The sequence below is a fragment of the Cannabis sativa genome, chromosome X, assembly GCF_029168945.1.
Source record: "Cannabis sativa cultivar Pink pepper isolate KNU-18-1 chromosome X, ASM2916894v1, whole genome shotgun sequence".
In the NCBI taxonomy this organism is placed as follows: domain Eukaryota; kingdom Viridiplantae; phylum Streptophyta; class Magnoliopsida; order Rosales; family Cannabaceae; genus Cannabis; species Cannabis sativa.
Window position 1 is genome coordinate 21,133,657 of NC_083610.1, and position 16,044 is coordinate 21,149,700.

At 25.9% G+C, this 16,044-nt stretch overlaps 2 protein-coding genes across 2 annotated transcripts; one reads left to right on the forward strand and one right to left on the reverse strand.

The window, feature by feature from the left end:
- Positions 1–1,229: 1,229 nt before the first annotated feature.
- Positions 1,230–13,740, forward strand: LOC115702891 (uncharacterized). Its single transcript, XM_061106707.1, has 14 exons — positions 1,230–1,595; positions 4,713–4,824; positions 9,182–9,294; positions 9,407–9,529; positions 10,607–10,806; positions 10,892–10,967; positions 11,445–11,531; positions 11,812–11,892; positions 11,984–12,016; positions 12,109–12,162; positions 12,284–12,325; positions 12,417–12,495; positions 13,245–13,315; positions 13,406–13,740. Exons 1-14 carry the CDS (start codon positions 1,407–1,409, stop codon positions 13,475–13,477), a joined length of 1,332 nt encoding a protein of 443 aa, XP_060962690.1. The 5' UTR covers positions 1,230–1,406; the 3' UTR covers positions 13,478–13,740.
- On the reverse strand, positions 13,539–15,111 carry LOC115702879 (uncharacterized). Its single transcript, XM_030630330.2, has 4 exons — positions 14,903–15,111; positions 14,688–14,788; positions 14,248–14,505; positions 13,539–14,022 (listed from the first exon to the last, which is right to left on the reverse strand). The coding sequence occupies exons 1-4, from the start codon at positions 15,039–15,041 to the stop codon at positions 13,849–13,851; spliced, it is 672 nt and encodes a 223-aa protein (XP_030486190.1). The 5' UTR covers positions 15,042–15,111; the 3' UTR covers positions 13,539–13,848.
- Between the last annotated feature and the right edge of the window lie 933 nt (positions 15,112–16,044).

The following is a 16,044-nucleotide window of genomic DNA, read 5'->3' on the forward strand; positions in this document are numbered from 1 at the left end:
TTTCTTAAGTAATTAACGACAAAATTTCCTTATATTTTAATTTTTTTTACACTCATGGCATGTTTACTTAAAGGGAATGGGAATGAATGGTATGGTATTGATTCCCATACAATTGTTTACTAAATTTTGGAAAGGGAAAAATTAGTAGGACTCACACAAATAAGGGAGAAAACAAAAGGAAAGGTTCTCCCCCCATTTTCATAGGGAATGCCTTTCCCTTTCCTTACTTAATTTATTTTAATTATAATTTTATTAACTAAAAATAAAAAAGACAAATATGCCCCTTAAAAATTTATAAACAGAAAATATTTACATGTTCTAATAATAGCAATTTTGTCAAATTAAAGCATTCCGATTACCTTTTCTAGTTATGTAAACAAAATAATATGATTCTGGTTTTCTTTCCGGACAGTTTAGTAAACATCATAATAAAATATTGTTTCCGATTATTTTCTATTTTAAACCGATACATTTCTCCCATTGATTATTCTGATTCCAATTACAGTTTAGTAAACACGCCATCAATTCTCTATTTTTTTTTTTTTGGAAAAATCCCTTTTTATTTATTTATCTTTGAAAATTCGAAGCCACCCTTAAATAATGACTACTGTGTACACTATATATATAAGTGAAAGTAAAATTTTAAAACTAATCTAATTTGTATATAACGATAATATTTAATTAATAAATATATATAAAAAAATTTTTGCCAAAAAAAAATAAATATAAAAAATTAAAACATAAACATGTTTCACAGCAAATATATTTTTTTTTTTAACAGTGGTCAGTCATTTCAACTCATTGTCGTAATGCAAAGACATGAGGACATTAATTAAAGCTAAAGCTACACATTTTTTCAAAAAGAAATATAAGTCAAAAAAAAAATAATAAAAAAGAAAAATTAAAGCGAAAGAGCTATTGAGGGGACCTCCATATATACATATATACATATAATTATATGTATATATATTTAAAAGATTACAGGGAATTCCACTTATGGATATATATATCTGCAGTTGAAGACATAATAATAATAATAATAATAATAATAATAATAGATATTAGTGGTATACTTTTTTTTTTTTATATATAGCGTAATGGTTTTTACAATCATATATTGGCTTAATAGCTTAAAGGTCTTGGGTTCGAACTCATGACCTCTCCCTTTTTCCATCCCTCCTTCACTACTAAACTAGCCTTAGTGGCTTGATATTAGTGCTATACTATATATATAGTGTTGGGCATTGGGTAGTAATTTTCATATATAAAGTAGTGGTGGTTATACATAGTTATTAGTTATTGAGAAGTAGTAGTAGTAGTGTATGTAGTGGGGGTGTGATATAATTATATATATATAAGTGAAAATTAATTAAGAAATTAAGGAGAAAGAAAGGAAAATCAGTGATATGGTGGTTAATATTATGGAGAAGAAGAAGAAAATAAGAGATTTGGGTCATCTGTATGTGACGATATTCCTCTACTTCTTTGCAAATATGGCTATGGTTACAGCCATTACAGATGTCACCATGTCAGCCGTTTGCCCTGGTCAAGATGAGTGTTCTTTTGCTATTTACCTTACTGCCATTCAACAAGCGGTACTCTCTTCTTCTTCTTCTTCTTCTTCTTCTTCAATTTTGTTTTACTACTTCTTTTCATTTTTCTAATTATTTTATACAATTTCTATAGGATATAGACAACATTTTAAAATCGTCACCTATATTATAAGCCACAGTTTTTAATCATCAGTAATTTTTCTTTAAAAAAAATTAGAATTGTAAAGTACGCTTAAAAACAGTTGAAAATACATTATAACTGTTTAAAATCGTAAAAAAAATCTCATTTTTCCCGATAATTTTAAACACTCACTCAATTTTTGTTAGTAACGTTCCTTCAAAAGAAACATTTTAAAAATTATCGGTAATAGTGATTTTTATAGTAATATAACTTACTTTTTATAAAAAAAAAACAAATAATTATGTATAAATTTATGAAATTTGTCTATATATATGAGCATCTTTGTTTGTGTATATGGAATTATGTTCACATATTTTTTTTTAAGTTTTTTGCAGAAAAATTATGTTCACACATTGCTTTCCTTTTTCTTAACTTTGAAGTATATATATGTATAAATATAACTTAAAGTTTAATTAAAGAACTTAAATTATTGCCATAAAAACATATATACAAATGACTTAATATTCCTTTGTTAAATTCAATAATGAAGTAATAAAACTTATTATTATATATTTGAATATTTGAATTAGAAAGGTAAAACTTTAATTTTAATCGATTAGAGTTAGAACTACTTCTTAAAGAAAACCTTAGAAAGGTAATTAATTAAGAACTTTTGAGTTTAATTAATATTATTAATTACCAAATATATATAGGTGACGTAATTGCTTACGTAAGAAAGTCACGATGAAAGTGTTCTGAACTAAAATCTAAAACTACCAACTAATAGATAAGTGATGAGTTTATATAATGTAACGCATTTATTTGATCCAAATTTCTGTCCTTATATTTATTTTATCATATACTTTTTAAATTATTAATTATTTACCTATTCACAACAAAATAGAATGGTCCCATTTCCAGGCAATAATAATACATTGACATAACATACTTTACGTCCTTCATTGTCTCTTTTCTTTTTTGATGAAAATTATAATTATCATAATTAATGCCTACTTAATTAATAATAATTCATTTATTTATTTGTAAATTGATTAATTTAATTAAACTACTTGAAATCATTAAAGGTAAATTGCATGCAGATGCAGGTATGTATATATATATACATATATATATTTATATTGATCGATTATTTTCATGATAAAGCTAGCTAGGGAATAATATATATATTTTCCTATGAAAGTGTAAAGATAAAGTTAAAGAACTAGAGAACATTACTTTCTTAAAAGAGAAAAATGAAAAATGAAAAAAGTGTAAAAGGGTTGGGATATATTAACGTATCTCTCTTTGATTATTGTATTATACCATTGTTGCAAATGAGAGAAAAATATATATGACCAAAGACTTAAGATCCCTTTATTTTTGTATTTTTTATCAAGAGAGTTAAGTGGTATTTTCAACTATCTATTATAATCTCTTAATTAATTTTTGTATCTCAATACACATGCCAAAATATTTTTATGATAGTATTTGTTATAGTTATAAGACCATCTTCAATGGTTATACCAATTTAGTGTAAAATTTTTTACTTTTGGCGCAACAATTCAATAATTCACATCAAATATCACATTAAATAAATGTATTTTACTAAAAAAATCTTGTATTTTATACTATTTACATTGATAAACCAATTATATCATGGCTATATTAATAAAAATTTAAAATCTTAAAATAATTAAATATTTATTAAATCAATTAAAACATTACACATTTTTTTTTTAAATAAATAAATAAAATAAAATCACACTTACAAAATTTAATTTTTTAATTATTATGGTGTTTCTACATATGGTCAATTAATACATTTCGAAAGACATAGTGAGCATTCGTATTTTTTATTTGTCTATTCCGGTCAAGAAAATATTAGATACTAATATTTTCATTTGATATCCGTATCTTTGATTTGTTTCTTTTCATTTATGTTGTTTTTTTTGTTTTATAATTTAGTGTTATGTTGTTTTTATTTTATTTAATATTAATATTAGTATTTTTGTTATTGTTATTTTGTATTGTTTTAGCATTTTAATTAAATCAATTATTATATTTGTAATAAATTTTTATTTGAGAACTAAAATGTAAGATTATTTTTTACAAGAAATTAAAACAAGGGTTATATATAATGCAAAAGACAAGTTTAACACCAAATTGGTGTAGATTCAAAATCTAACACTATTAATGGTGTAGAATTTGGTATACATTAATTTGGTGCACCATTGGAGCGAAATTGTGTGAAGATTCCACACCAATTTGGTGAAATAATACACCACTAGAGATGCTCTAATATCATCCTCGTAAATTTTTAAAAAATTTCAAATAATTTACAGCGCCATAAATATGTGAATTTTTTTCAAACACGTCCGGTAAACTGAAATAATATGAGAAATTATGTTTTTTTTTTAAACTATTTAAAAATTTACAGAGATAATATTATAACTATATCAAATATTATAAAATATGAAGAAAAAAATCTAATATTTTAATTTTGAACCAATTAATAAGTAAAAAGTTGTAATATATGGTTATAATTAACACTAGTTAGAAACAAATAAATGCTTTATAGAAAAGTATATAAAACAACTTTGGATCTTAAGGCTAATTTTATTATTGTGGAGAATGATTTGAGTGTGGTGATCAATGCTCTTATTGGGAAGGAGTCTCAATGGGCGCTTGAGAACTACATCTCATTTTGTAATAGATCTTCTCCTTTATTTTCTAGTTGTGTATTTTCTTATGTTAGCCGAACCTGTAATTTTGTGGCCCATAACGTGGCTAAGTGGGCGTTCACTCACAACACATTTGGTGTTATTCCGGTTTCCTCAATACCGGTCGACCTATTATATAATGACCGCGAGATCTAACTATTTTCATCATTAATATATATATTGCTTCGTTTTTCTTAAAAAAAATAATATATATACAGGTACAATATTTAAAACTAATGTACCATATATGACAGTTATTTATTTCAACACAACATTTCTATTATATGATAATAATTAATAAATTAGTGATGATAACAGATGATAGGGGTGGGAATGATGGTGATGACACCTTTGATAGGGAACTTGTCAGACAAGTATGGCAGAAAATCTCTACTCACACTTCCATTGACGCTCAACATTATTCCACTTGGTACGTACCTAATTATAATTATAATTCGAGAAATATGCTAAAACATACCATTTCCTAGTATTTTTTCACTGTTATAATATTATTAGTGTAATTAAATTTTAGGTGTCATATAATTTTAAAAGAATATTGCTAATAAATAATAAAACACCATCTATAAAAAGTGTTAGGGTATCAATAATATTCTTATAATTTTCACTTTCACTACACACCCAAAGTGCTCTTCTTATTAGACGGTTATGTGGACCTCTCTATATATCAATATGTCAATATCTATATAAATGTACATATATATATGTATATGATATACATATAGAGAGTTTCAACACATACATATATTATATGAGTAATGTATATATTTACACATAAATTATGAAATCTATTTATTGGCCTTTGAACATTGGATTTTTATTATATGTGTATACATTTGGTCATCCTTTCTAATCTTATTTTGTCATGACCAATTAATAATAGGCCAAAGATAAGATATAGTTAATTATATTGTGTATTTGTGTATGTAAATATGGATATGTTTATAAATTTGATAAAAAAAAAAAGGGTTTTATCATTTTTACATTTCAAAACAATTTTTTTTTGGCATTTTTACGGAATTCAACATAGATTCCTTATTGCAACTAGCGCTCCAACTTAAATTGCAACAAAAAATCATACAGAAACCTCTATTACAACTAGCGCTGCAACTCTTATAGAAACCCTACCCGTAAATTTGAAAAAAAAGTTAAAAAAAATAGTATACGTGGTAATTTCTCAAAAAAAAACTGTAATTCCATCCGAAATATATTGTAATTCCATAATTAATTTATGTCCATCCGAAACATATTTTTAAACATGAGAACTTTTATTTGCACCCCATAAAATTATAAATACACCTCATTATTAAAAAAAAAAAAATTTAAATAATTTTTAAAAATAACTCTTAATATATTTTTAAAATTTTTCCTCACATTATTTTATGTTAATTTCAATACTTATTTTGATTTTATTTTCATAATTTTTTCTAACTCATATATATTTTTTTATTTTTTTCTAAAAAATTTCATATAATTTTTTATTTTAATTTTTTTGTCATAATATTTAAAATATAATTTAATTTTGTTTGATAGGTATATTTTTTAAGAATATGAATTAGAAGAAAAAAGTTGAAAAAAATTTATTATAATTAAAGATATAAATTTTATATAAAATTAAAATTATTAAAATAAGGTATCTTTAAAAAATTTTAGAGTGTAAATAAAATTTTCCTTTAAAATTTTTCATAACTACCCATTAATTATATTATTATTACCAGTTCACCACTTCAGTAGTGTGTCTATTTTTTGTTTTAAAATAATTTTATGAATATCATTGTCCAAAATGAATAATGACTACGTAATATTATTTATTTATTTTTTTTTAAAAAAAAAGTTACATCACTAACTAATTTTTTGAGAAAATATATATAATTAAAAAATTTAATTAAAAAGTATTATGTGGAGACCATGATAGTCAACTTTTGGAGTTAAGCACTATTAAAATAATTTTTGTAAGAAATATATTAAATCTTATGTAAATGAAAGAAAAAACCAAAAAAAAAAATATATATTTCAAAATGATACGTGTATTTTAAAAACTATAAATATGGTTAACAATCCTATTGAAGACACTCTTAACAATCGCTCACATCCACTATGGCTCACATATTCTTTGCCTTTAATTATTATGATGTATAATTTTATTTTATATTTTTGAAAAGGGATTATATATATATATATATCATGTATAATTCACTATTATATTTATAAATAACTATACTTAATTAATTGATTAATTGGTTGACTATGATCACTCACCAACACCTGGTGCTTTCTCTATAGTTGTATCCAACAAGTTTTTGCGATGGGTATACCTATCCTAACTATTGCATTAATCACTACTTATTAAGTGTTTTAATATTTTCGGTACATAAATAATAAATTATAATTGTATATATATATATATATGATAATATATAATGTATATAGGTGGAATTTTCCACATTTAAAAAAAAAAAAATAGAATGTCGAAATTTGATTTAAATAATCTATTGTATGCAAGCATATGTTAAAAAAATATAATTATAATTTACCTCCTATATACCAAAAATACTAAAGGTGTTTTGAAAATAATTGTGTAATATAAGGGGTGTTTATATATGAAATTAATATTTTAATTTTTACAAATAATTAGAAATTACACATAATATTTAGTACTTAATATGAAAAATATTTTTTTTAATAATTACACAATGTAATTATACTTAATTCTCGTGAGGTATGAGAATTGAAGAGTATAATTCATCAATAATCTCAATTTATTCTAATTATACAATTATAGTATAACTACGTAATCATATAAACACGTAAAACTATGTAATTGTTTCTAATTAGATTTAATTTTTATTCTCTCTTAGTTTTTCAAACGCACACCAAAAATATATAGGGGTCTTTTCAATATTATACCTAAAATTGATTTTATTTATAAAAATACCTTTAAGAAAATTATTTGCACAAATACCGATTGCCACGTCAACATAAATACCGAAATATAAAATAATTACCGAAAATTGAAAAAAATAAAAAAATCTCGCTTCCAGAAATTTCAGTGTTTTGCAAATTTTAAAAAAAGCAACCTTTTGGTTGCTTTTGATGTAAATAATATATCAATTAGTTACTTTTTATTAGAAAAAAATTAATTCAAGATAATTTTTTTCTCATACACATTTGGTTCCTTATTTTGATCAGACAACTTTAAAATTAATATATATAATAATTTTCATATTGTAACTAATTTTATTATGTTTTAGATACTATTTGGTAACTTTATAAGTTTTTTTATTAACATATTAAATTCTTTTTATTAAATAAATTTATTATTAATATACTATATTTTAACTTTTAAATACAAAATAACAAAAGACTTTAAGTTAAGTTATGATGTTACTTGATATGTTAAAGTTTATTAAATTTTAAAATTTATTACTTTTTGTTACAAAATATAAAAAAGGAATAAAAAAGTTTCTTTTAACACTGATCGTCATTTTTCGGAGTCACTAAAATGTAAGAGAGATATCTAAGTGTTAGAGGAAAAATAAAAAAAAAACTAAGAGAAATAATAAATTTAGAGAAAAAGAATAATAAAAAAATAATAATAAATGAAGAAGATTTTTTCAAAAAAACAAATTAATAAATAAATGAAGAAGATAATAATGTCAGAAAAAGAAAAGTAAACAAAAAGGAAAAAAAAAAAGTAAAAAGATAAATATTGGAGGAGACTTATAATTTCTTGTTTACATTTTAAATTATAGTGTGTTATTTTGTTGTTTAAGAAACCTTAGTCTAACTTTTAATTTTAGTCATTTTTTTTTTGTAGCAGAAAAATATATGCTTCTAACATGTCAAAATGATCACTTTAAAAAATAGATTATAATAGTGTAATTTTTGTGTCCAAATAATAAATTGCGTGGCTGAAAAAACTTTTGAAATAAAAAAAAATAAAGAAAGTGAGAATAATAACAATTTGTGTCGTTTATTCACATAATTTTTTTTTTTAAAAAAATCTGATTGTATATCAATTAGGAGAGTCAATAAAATGTAAAAGAAAAACATATGGTTAATTTTTAATTTAATTTTAGTAAGCGTGTAGCGGTATTTAAAACAATAAAATAGTCTAAGAAAATTTCATAAATAATTTACAATTCACGTTGATACATATAATTATTTTTTTTCTAAAACTACTAATTAGATTAAAAAACAAAAAAGAATGTAAAATAATAAAAAAAAAAAGAATAGAATGTAAAAAAAAAAAATATATTTGATCAACCTAGTTTACTGTTATTTTAAAAAAAAATAAGATTTTTATTAAAAAAAAAAAAAAAGCTACTGTTTAGAAAAAGAAAAAAAAAAAAACTAGCATGTAGGCAGAGTTTAGGAGAGAGAAGCAATAAATATACATTGGTATACCTATCAAAAAGAAATGCCTAAATTGTGAGTATTAAAATAGGTAAGGGTAAATTCTTAAATAATTTAATAATAATAGTTGTTGGTGCAAATATTTCAAATATATATAGATATAATTAAGAATATTGTTATTGTGTCTAACACTTTCTAGACGTGTCACCATATAATTGGTTAACAATACCTCTTAAAAATTATTATATTATAAATTATATAAGACCTGATATTTAATTAAACTTAAAAAGGAGTATGAAGCATTCTAACATTAATTCTCTATATAAAGTAATATGAGTGTTGTTGATTATATATGGACTGAATTTAATTATTAGTTCTAACATGGTTTGTACATATATTTTTTGGACATGCAGTGATTTTGGCGTATAGCCGATCCACTTATTTCTTTTATGCATACTATGCGATCAGAACTCTAACTGCCATGGTTTGTGATGGCAGCACAGTGTGTTTGGCTCTTGCATATGTGGTACTTATTATTAATTAATTAATTTCTAATCATATTTATATTATTAATTAATTACTATAACAAATAAGATTAAAATTGAAGTTAATTATTATTATTATTATTATTATTTTAGGCAGATAATGTTTCGGAGGAAAGAAGAACGACAGCATTTGGAATTCTATCTGGTGTGACTTCAGCTACTTATGTTTGTGGAACATTAGCAGCTCGTTTTCTCTCCACTTCTTTAACTTTTCAGGTTCGTTTCCTTTCCTTTTTCCCACCTAACAAACAACGCCTTAGTATATTTCTTTTTTACTTCTTTTTTAAGTAAATATGAAGTGACGTTTAGTAACACTTTTGTGATCGAAAAACAAAAATGTGTTCTCAAACAATATTTGTTTTTTAATTTTTTTTTAAAAAACAAAAGTTTGTTGTCTAAATTTTAGTTTTCATTTTTGTTTATTTTATTGTTATTTTTATTTAAGTCAGGCATGGGGTCAGGGTTCAGGGTCTGTTAGGGTTTGAGGTCGAGGTGCAGGTCGAGTCTACGTTTTGGGTTTGGGTTTGGGATCCACGTCCAGGTTCGGGCCGGGGCTGGGGTCGGGGTCGAGGTCAAGTTCAAGTCTGGGTCCAGTTTCGGGGTACGTCTGGGTCTGGGGCCAAGGCTAGGGGGCCGGGGGCCGAGTCCGAGTCTGGGCTCAGGGTCCGAAATTGGGGTCTTGATCTGAGTTTGGGTCTAAATCCGAGTTCGGGGTCCAAGTCCGAGATCTAAAATTTTGATGAAAGAAAATACAAATAGATTATTATAATTAAAAAAAAAAAAAAACTATTTAAAAAATCTTTGAAATGATTTTTTTTTTTCAAAAGTTGATTCTCATTTTTTTAAAAAAAATTAAAAAGTAAAAATATTTTTATAGAACATGTGATCTGAAAATAATTTTATATTTTTAATTAAAAAACAAAAATAAATTAAAAAGTATTACAAAAAGTACCAATAATTTGCAAAATTATAAACAACTGTTAAATAACAATTGAAACCATATATTTCTTAAAAAGAAACATAACGATGCCTAAATCCGCTAATTCTGATCAAACGTTTTTCGGGTTAGAAATAGAATAAAATTGAACCATAATTATTGGAATTAGGGAATAGGAAATTCTAGGATTAGAAAGTGGAGTAGTTAGTATAAAAAATAGTTTCACCAAAATCGTACTCAGAATATCATAATGTTTCTTTATCAGTAATTTTTACAAAATACAGTATTTAAAATATCGTTTACTCATGTTTAGGGTTTTTTCATTATAACAATTGAATGAGGAGTTATTATTACAGGTAGCTGCAGCAGCATCTATGTTTGCAACAATATACATGAGAATTTTCCTCAAGGAAAGTTTGCCTAATGAGGAAGGTTTGTTGCAGCCTATTTTAAAAGATCAACATGATACCGAAAAGAATATTAAATCATCGATAAGAACTCGGGTTTTTAAGAACCTTCCAAGTATTGAAGATCTATTGTGCTTGCTAAGGAATAGGTAAAATAGTATTTAAGCTTAATTAGTTTATGTTTACATATTGATTCTCTTAATTAAGTGTGATTTTTCTTGTGCATTGTTTCAGTAAGACATTTTCCCAAGCAGTAATCGTTTTCTTCTTCCTTAGTCTTGCTGATGGTGGAATTCTATCTTCAATATTGGTACGTACAAATTATTTTTATTATTATTAGAGTATTTCGAAATTAGTAATACATTGCTAAAATATAATTTTGATAAAAAATAAAATAAAAAATCTGTTTTAATAGTGTACCCAATTTCACACAATATATATAAGATTGTTAACTTCACAATAAATGTTGTAAACTTATATTTATTTTTTATGTTTATTTGTTATTTTATTATTATATTTTGCTATCCCAATGATATAATTTTTAGTAATAAAATTATTATTATTTTTAAATAACAAAATTAATTTTGTATTTTTCAAAACAGTACAAATAAAAATTGATTTTTTGTTAAAATAAAATTTAATAATAATTTGTTTTAAAAATATTATGATAAAACTAGTTACATTTTCTATATTAATTTGTATTAAGAATTATGTTGAAGTTATTATATTAAAAAAGAAATTATCGAAAATTGTCTTAATAATCAATTTCTTTTTTTGGGCCATGCAGTATTTCTTAAAGGCTCGTTTTCAGTACAGCACAAATCAGTATGCTGATATAATCCTATTAAATGGGGTTGCAGGAGCCATTTCTCAGGTATGCTCTATACTCAATATTATGTACTTAATTTTGAGCATTGTTATTAGACATAGTGGTGCTTGGCACTTTTTAGATGTGTCACTTTGCGATTGACTAGCAATACTCTCTAAAAGCTATTACATTAAACTATACGAGACCCGATACTTAATTGCACTAATAATAGTGATACCGACGTGTAGAAGAGTGTTAGGCACCACTGGTACCTTTTAGCATTTCTCACTTAATTTTAGCCAAATCATTATTACTCTGATTAATATCATTCTGTATTCTTGTGCAGCTACTTTTTATGCCCATGATTACACCAATTATTGGAGAGGAAAAGTTGCTTTCTATAGGACTCTTAATGGGGTGTATAAATGTATGTATTTTGCCATTGGTAAAACATTTTTCTTGGCTTTTGTTCACATTCTGAATTAGTGTGTTTAACCTTCTTTTTTATTTTGATTCAGACAATTATTTACAGCTTAGCATGGTCAGCATGGGTAATTTCTCTTAAACCCAATTAAAACAAAAAATATTTTTTATTGTTTTTCTTATATGAGAGTGTTTGTGAGCCTTGTTCATATGTGTGCAGGTCCCTTATGTCATCTCAGTGTTATCAGTTTTTTCTGTTGTTGCAAACCCAACAGTAAAGTCATCTATCACTTTTTATCTTTCAGTAATAAAAACTATATTTGTGTCATTGTCTATATTGAGTTGATCAATAGTACTAACCAACAACTTTCATGAAAATCGCTTGGTTAAACCAGGTACGCAGCATTGCATCCAAACAAGTTGGCCCTGGAGAACAGGTATAATAATAACATTATTTCATAGTAATAAGTAAAGGGTTAATGTTTTTCAATCATGTTTTATACACATTTTGGTTAAATTTGGTATCAGGGAAAGGCTCAAGGATGCATTTCAGGGATAAGCTCTTTTGCCAATATCATTTCTCCATTGATTTTTAGTCCTTTGACAGGTAACGAAAGGAAAGGAAATCTCATTTTTTTATGTTAGACATAATTAGGGTTAGGGTATTTTAATGAGCTAACCTAATAATTACGGTTTGGATAAGCTATAGACTTTTCAAATTTGGATAAGTTATAATTGGGTAAATTGGGTTGGATTTATTAAGTTGAGATAAATATTTTAGGCTTTAATATATCAATATTACAAACATGATAAAACTATTTAGCTTAGTGTATATACCGAAAAACAATACATATAAATACATATATCTATGTGTATAAAAATATAGGGTTAAAAAAAAGCTAATAATAGTGATTGATTCTCATATTAAATTTGTTGGTATATGTAGTCGAGTAATTATAAACTTCGTGTTAGTGATGTGTTTAAATTAATTCACTTTTTAAGGTTACCACAATATAATTTATTTATAAAAATATAAAATCTATATTTGTATATATTTTGCGAATATAAAATATATTTTATGTATGAAAATTGTTTTAAATTTTAAACGTCTCTCAAAAAATAGGTTGGATTGAGTTATATATAGTTCAAATGTGTCCAACTCATAACCAACCCCATAATTATGTGCCCTATTACTTTTCAGCCCAATAAATCATGACGTACTCTTAACATAACCCTACAATAAAAAATGAGTTGGATTAATCGAGTTAAATAATTTGACCGATATTTTGTGCACCCCTACTTATAATAACATAGAGATGAAGTAAAAATTAACTTTTTGTCTCTCTCTCTATCCAGCTTTATTCTTATCCGAAAGAGCACCATTTCATTTCCCTGGTTTCAGCATTATGTGCATTGGCCTTAGCTTGGTAAGATATGAGTTCTTTACTTTAATCAGAAGTAATTTGCAGTGTTGTTCTTTTTCTCTCATTAATTTGTACATATCTTTTTCTGTACAGATGATTGCCTTCATTCAAAGTACTATGATCAAACCTGTTCCTCAAATATCAAATCAGATAATAGTGGCATAGAAGATTAGTAATTAGATCATGGATTCTTTGTTGGTCATAATTCTCTGGCTAATGAAATTGATTAAGAAGAAGAAAGTGTTGGCCACTTCAATGACCTCCAACTGCATTATATATATTATTTATGTATACACATGTTTTGAACAATGTTAGAGCAATGGCATTTAAGTCTGGAGATATAAATGTATATATTCTATCACTAGTTAGTGACTAGACATTGCTCTGTAATATGTTCTTCGTATTAATACACAATATTGATTTCAAAAGGAAAACCCTTATACTGGACCCTATACATGAGAAACTGAGCTAAAAGTTGCAATGTACCAATACAGAATAATAAACAAGTAGAAAACCCCAATAGCAATAACCCCATCTTACTGGATGGGGAAAGTGTCATCCTCCTCATCGTCTTCAATCTCCATATATTTGAAATTCATATCTTCCCAACCATTACCCTTGTAACTAAAACTCGGGTTCACATAGCAATTCATCTCATGAAACAGGTTCAAATTATCCACAAGCTTGTGAAAAGCACTGCATCCACAACACTATAAAACCAAAAGAAATAAACCCCATGTAAATTACCAGCATCATTATCAATTTTGTGTTCTCTTTTTTAATGTTTTGAGAAGCAAGAAACTACAAAAGATTGCCTACTCAACATGCCCCTAATAAGTAACTACATCATCAAACAAATAATACATAATATTCACTTTTCCAAGACCATAATCATATCTTCAAAACAATGCTACAAACAAATCATGATTACTCACCTGAACAAAAACAGTTCCATCAGTGTATGCATGGGGATTGATTGCCCTTGTGGTCCTTTGGCCGCAAATGTTACAAGTGAAAGCCACAAGCATTCTACGCCGTGGAGATTTGGTGAAGAGAGACCATGGAAAAGTAGATATGTTTTCTGTGCTTGATTCTCTCTGAGTCTCATCAGGAACAGGAGGACCTTCCATACCAGAACCAGTTCTCCACCCTCTTCCTGTTGCAGCACTTAGCACCAATCCCATTGCTGCATCCTGAAAAATCCATAATTTTTGTACAGAAAATTCCATACATGTAATCCAATCAAACTAAAAAAATTATCTCAATTTGACAAAGATTGTTTTTTTCTTCATATTTTCTGCTGTTTCGATTAATTTCTCGGCAAGAAATTACCAAATAATAATAATATTCTGTAAACTAAAACGAGGAATCATACCTTTGAGAATAGAGATAAGGAAAGATTGGGATTACTGATAATTGGGACACCTTTGGAGATATATTTAGACGCAAATTCGGGATCGACTTCATTATCGTCACCTAAAACCACCCAATTTAACGATTAATTTCCATTACAGAAAGATAAATTTCATCATCTTCAAATTCAAATTCAATAAAATTCTACGGATCAGAAATGAGGAAAAAGAAAATTACTTTTGGAGGCGAGAGAGAATTGAGCAGGTCTAGATGAGAAGGGAGTCTTCCTGGGAAAGAAAATTGGGAAAGTCGAAGAAGAAGCAGATGAAGAAGACGTGGTTATTGGTGCAGAACAGGGGTTAATCAAGGATTCCATGGCCAAACGATTTTTTTCTTTTGAGACGACTCAGTGAGTCCGTTCCTTTCGACTCGCTGCCACGATGACAATACTTTTATGCAGTTGCAGGAAAATATCAGAGGCTGCCAAGTGGGCTGGGCCCATTGGTACATCCCAATTTCAGGCCCACTTGGCCCGAAAATAAAGGCCTCTTAGCTGAGTAACGATAGCCACACAGTATATAGGGATCATTTTTTTTTTAAAAAAAAAAAGAAAGAAAATTACAAAAATAGACGTTTGTACTAAATTTTAAATATATTTATAGTTTTTTAGATTTTATTTACATAAAATATAGTATTTTAATATATTTTTATATTGTATTTTTATTATTTTGTTGTTAATTTTATTTATTATTTGTATATTATTTTAGAGAATTACTCTATATATTATTTTTTTAACTTTTTTTTTTTTTAATTTACAGTTTGAGTTTCTAAAATAGTTACAGTGCTAGTTGCAATAGGAGTTTTTATACAATATTTTATTGCAATTTAGGTTGCAGCGCTAGTTAAAATAGGGATTTCTATGTAGAATTCCGTAAAAATACAAAAAAAAAATATTTTGAAGTGTAAAAATAAAAAAATAAAAAAATAAAAAAAAAAACCTATTATTTTTTATGGTGTTATAATGTATGATGCACATTGTACAATATCTTATAAAAAAATTTAAAATTAAAACTATCAAAATATCGAAAATACAAAACAGCTGCAGTGGTACACCTATTTTTAGGGAATACACCATAAAATTTAGGCTAATTAGGATTTTTGTCTCCTAAACTTTGACATGTATCAAATCATGCCCCTGAACTTTTAAGGTCGTTAAAAATGCTCCCTAAACTATTGAGATTATTGGATTCAAGGACTTTTTTCCAATTTTTGTAAAAAAGTATAACATGGATGAAAATTCAGGGGACATGATTTAGTACATATCAAAGTTCGAGGGGCATGATTTGGTAGATATCAAAGTCGAGGAGCATGGTTTAGTA

Excerpts from the sequence above, each read along its gene's own strand:
- LOC115702891 (XM_061106707.1), top strand. The coding sequence starts at position 1,407 with ATGGTGGTTAATATTATGGAGAAGAAGAAGAAAATAAGAGATTTGGGT. Across the intron at positions 1,596-4,712 it reads TTACTGCCATTCAACAAGCG|ATGATAGGGGTGGGAATGAT; the intron begins GTACTCTCTTCT and ends TGATGATAACAG. Across the intron at positions 4,825-9,181 it reads GCTCAACATTATTCCACTTG|TGATTTTGGCGTATAGCCGA; the intron begins GTACGTACCTAA and ends TTGGACATGCAG.
- LOC115702879 (XM_030630330.2), bottom strand. The coding sequence starts at position 15,041 with ATGGAATCCTTGATTAACCCCTGTTCTGCACCAATAACCACGTCTTCT. Across the intron at positions 14,789-14,902 it reads ATTCTCTCTCGCCTCCAAAA|GTGACGATAATGAAGTCGAT; the intron begins GTAATTTTCTTT and ends GGGTGGTTTTAG. Across the intron at positions 14,023-14,247 it reads ATGGAACTGTTTTTGTTCAG|TGTTGTGGATGCAGTGCTTT; the intron begins GTGAGTAATCAT and ends TTGGTTTTATAG.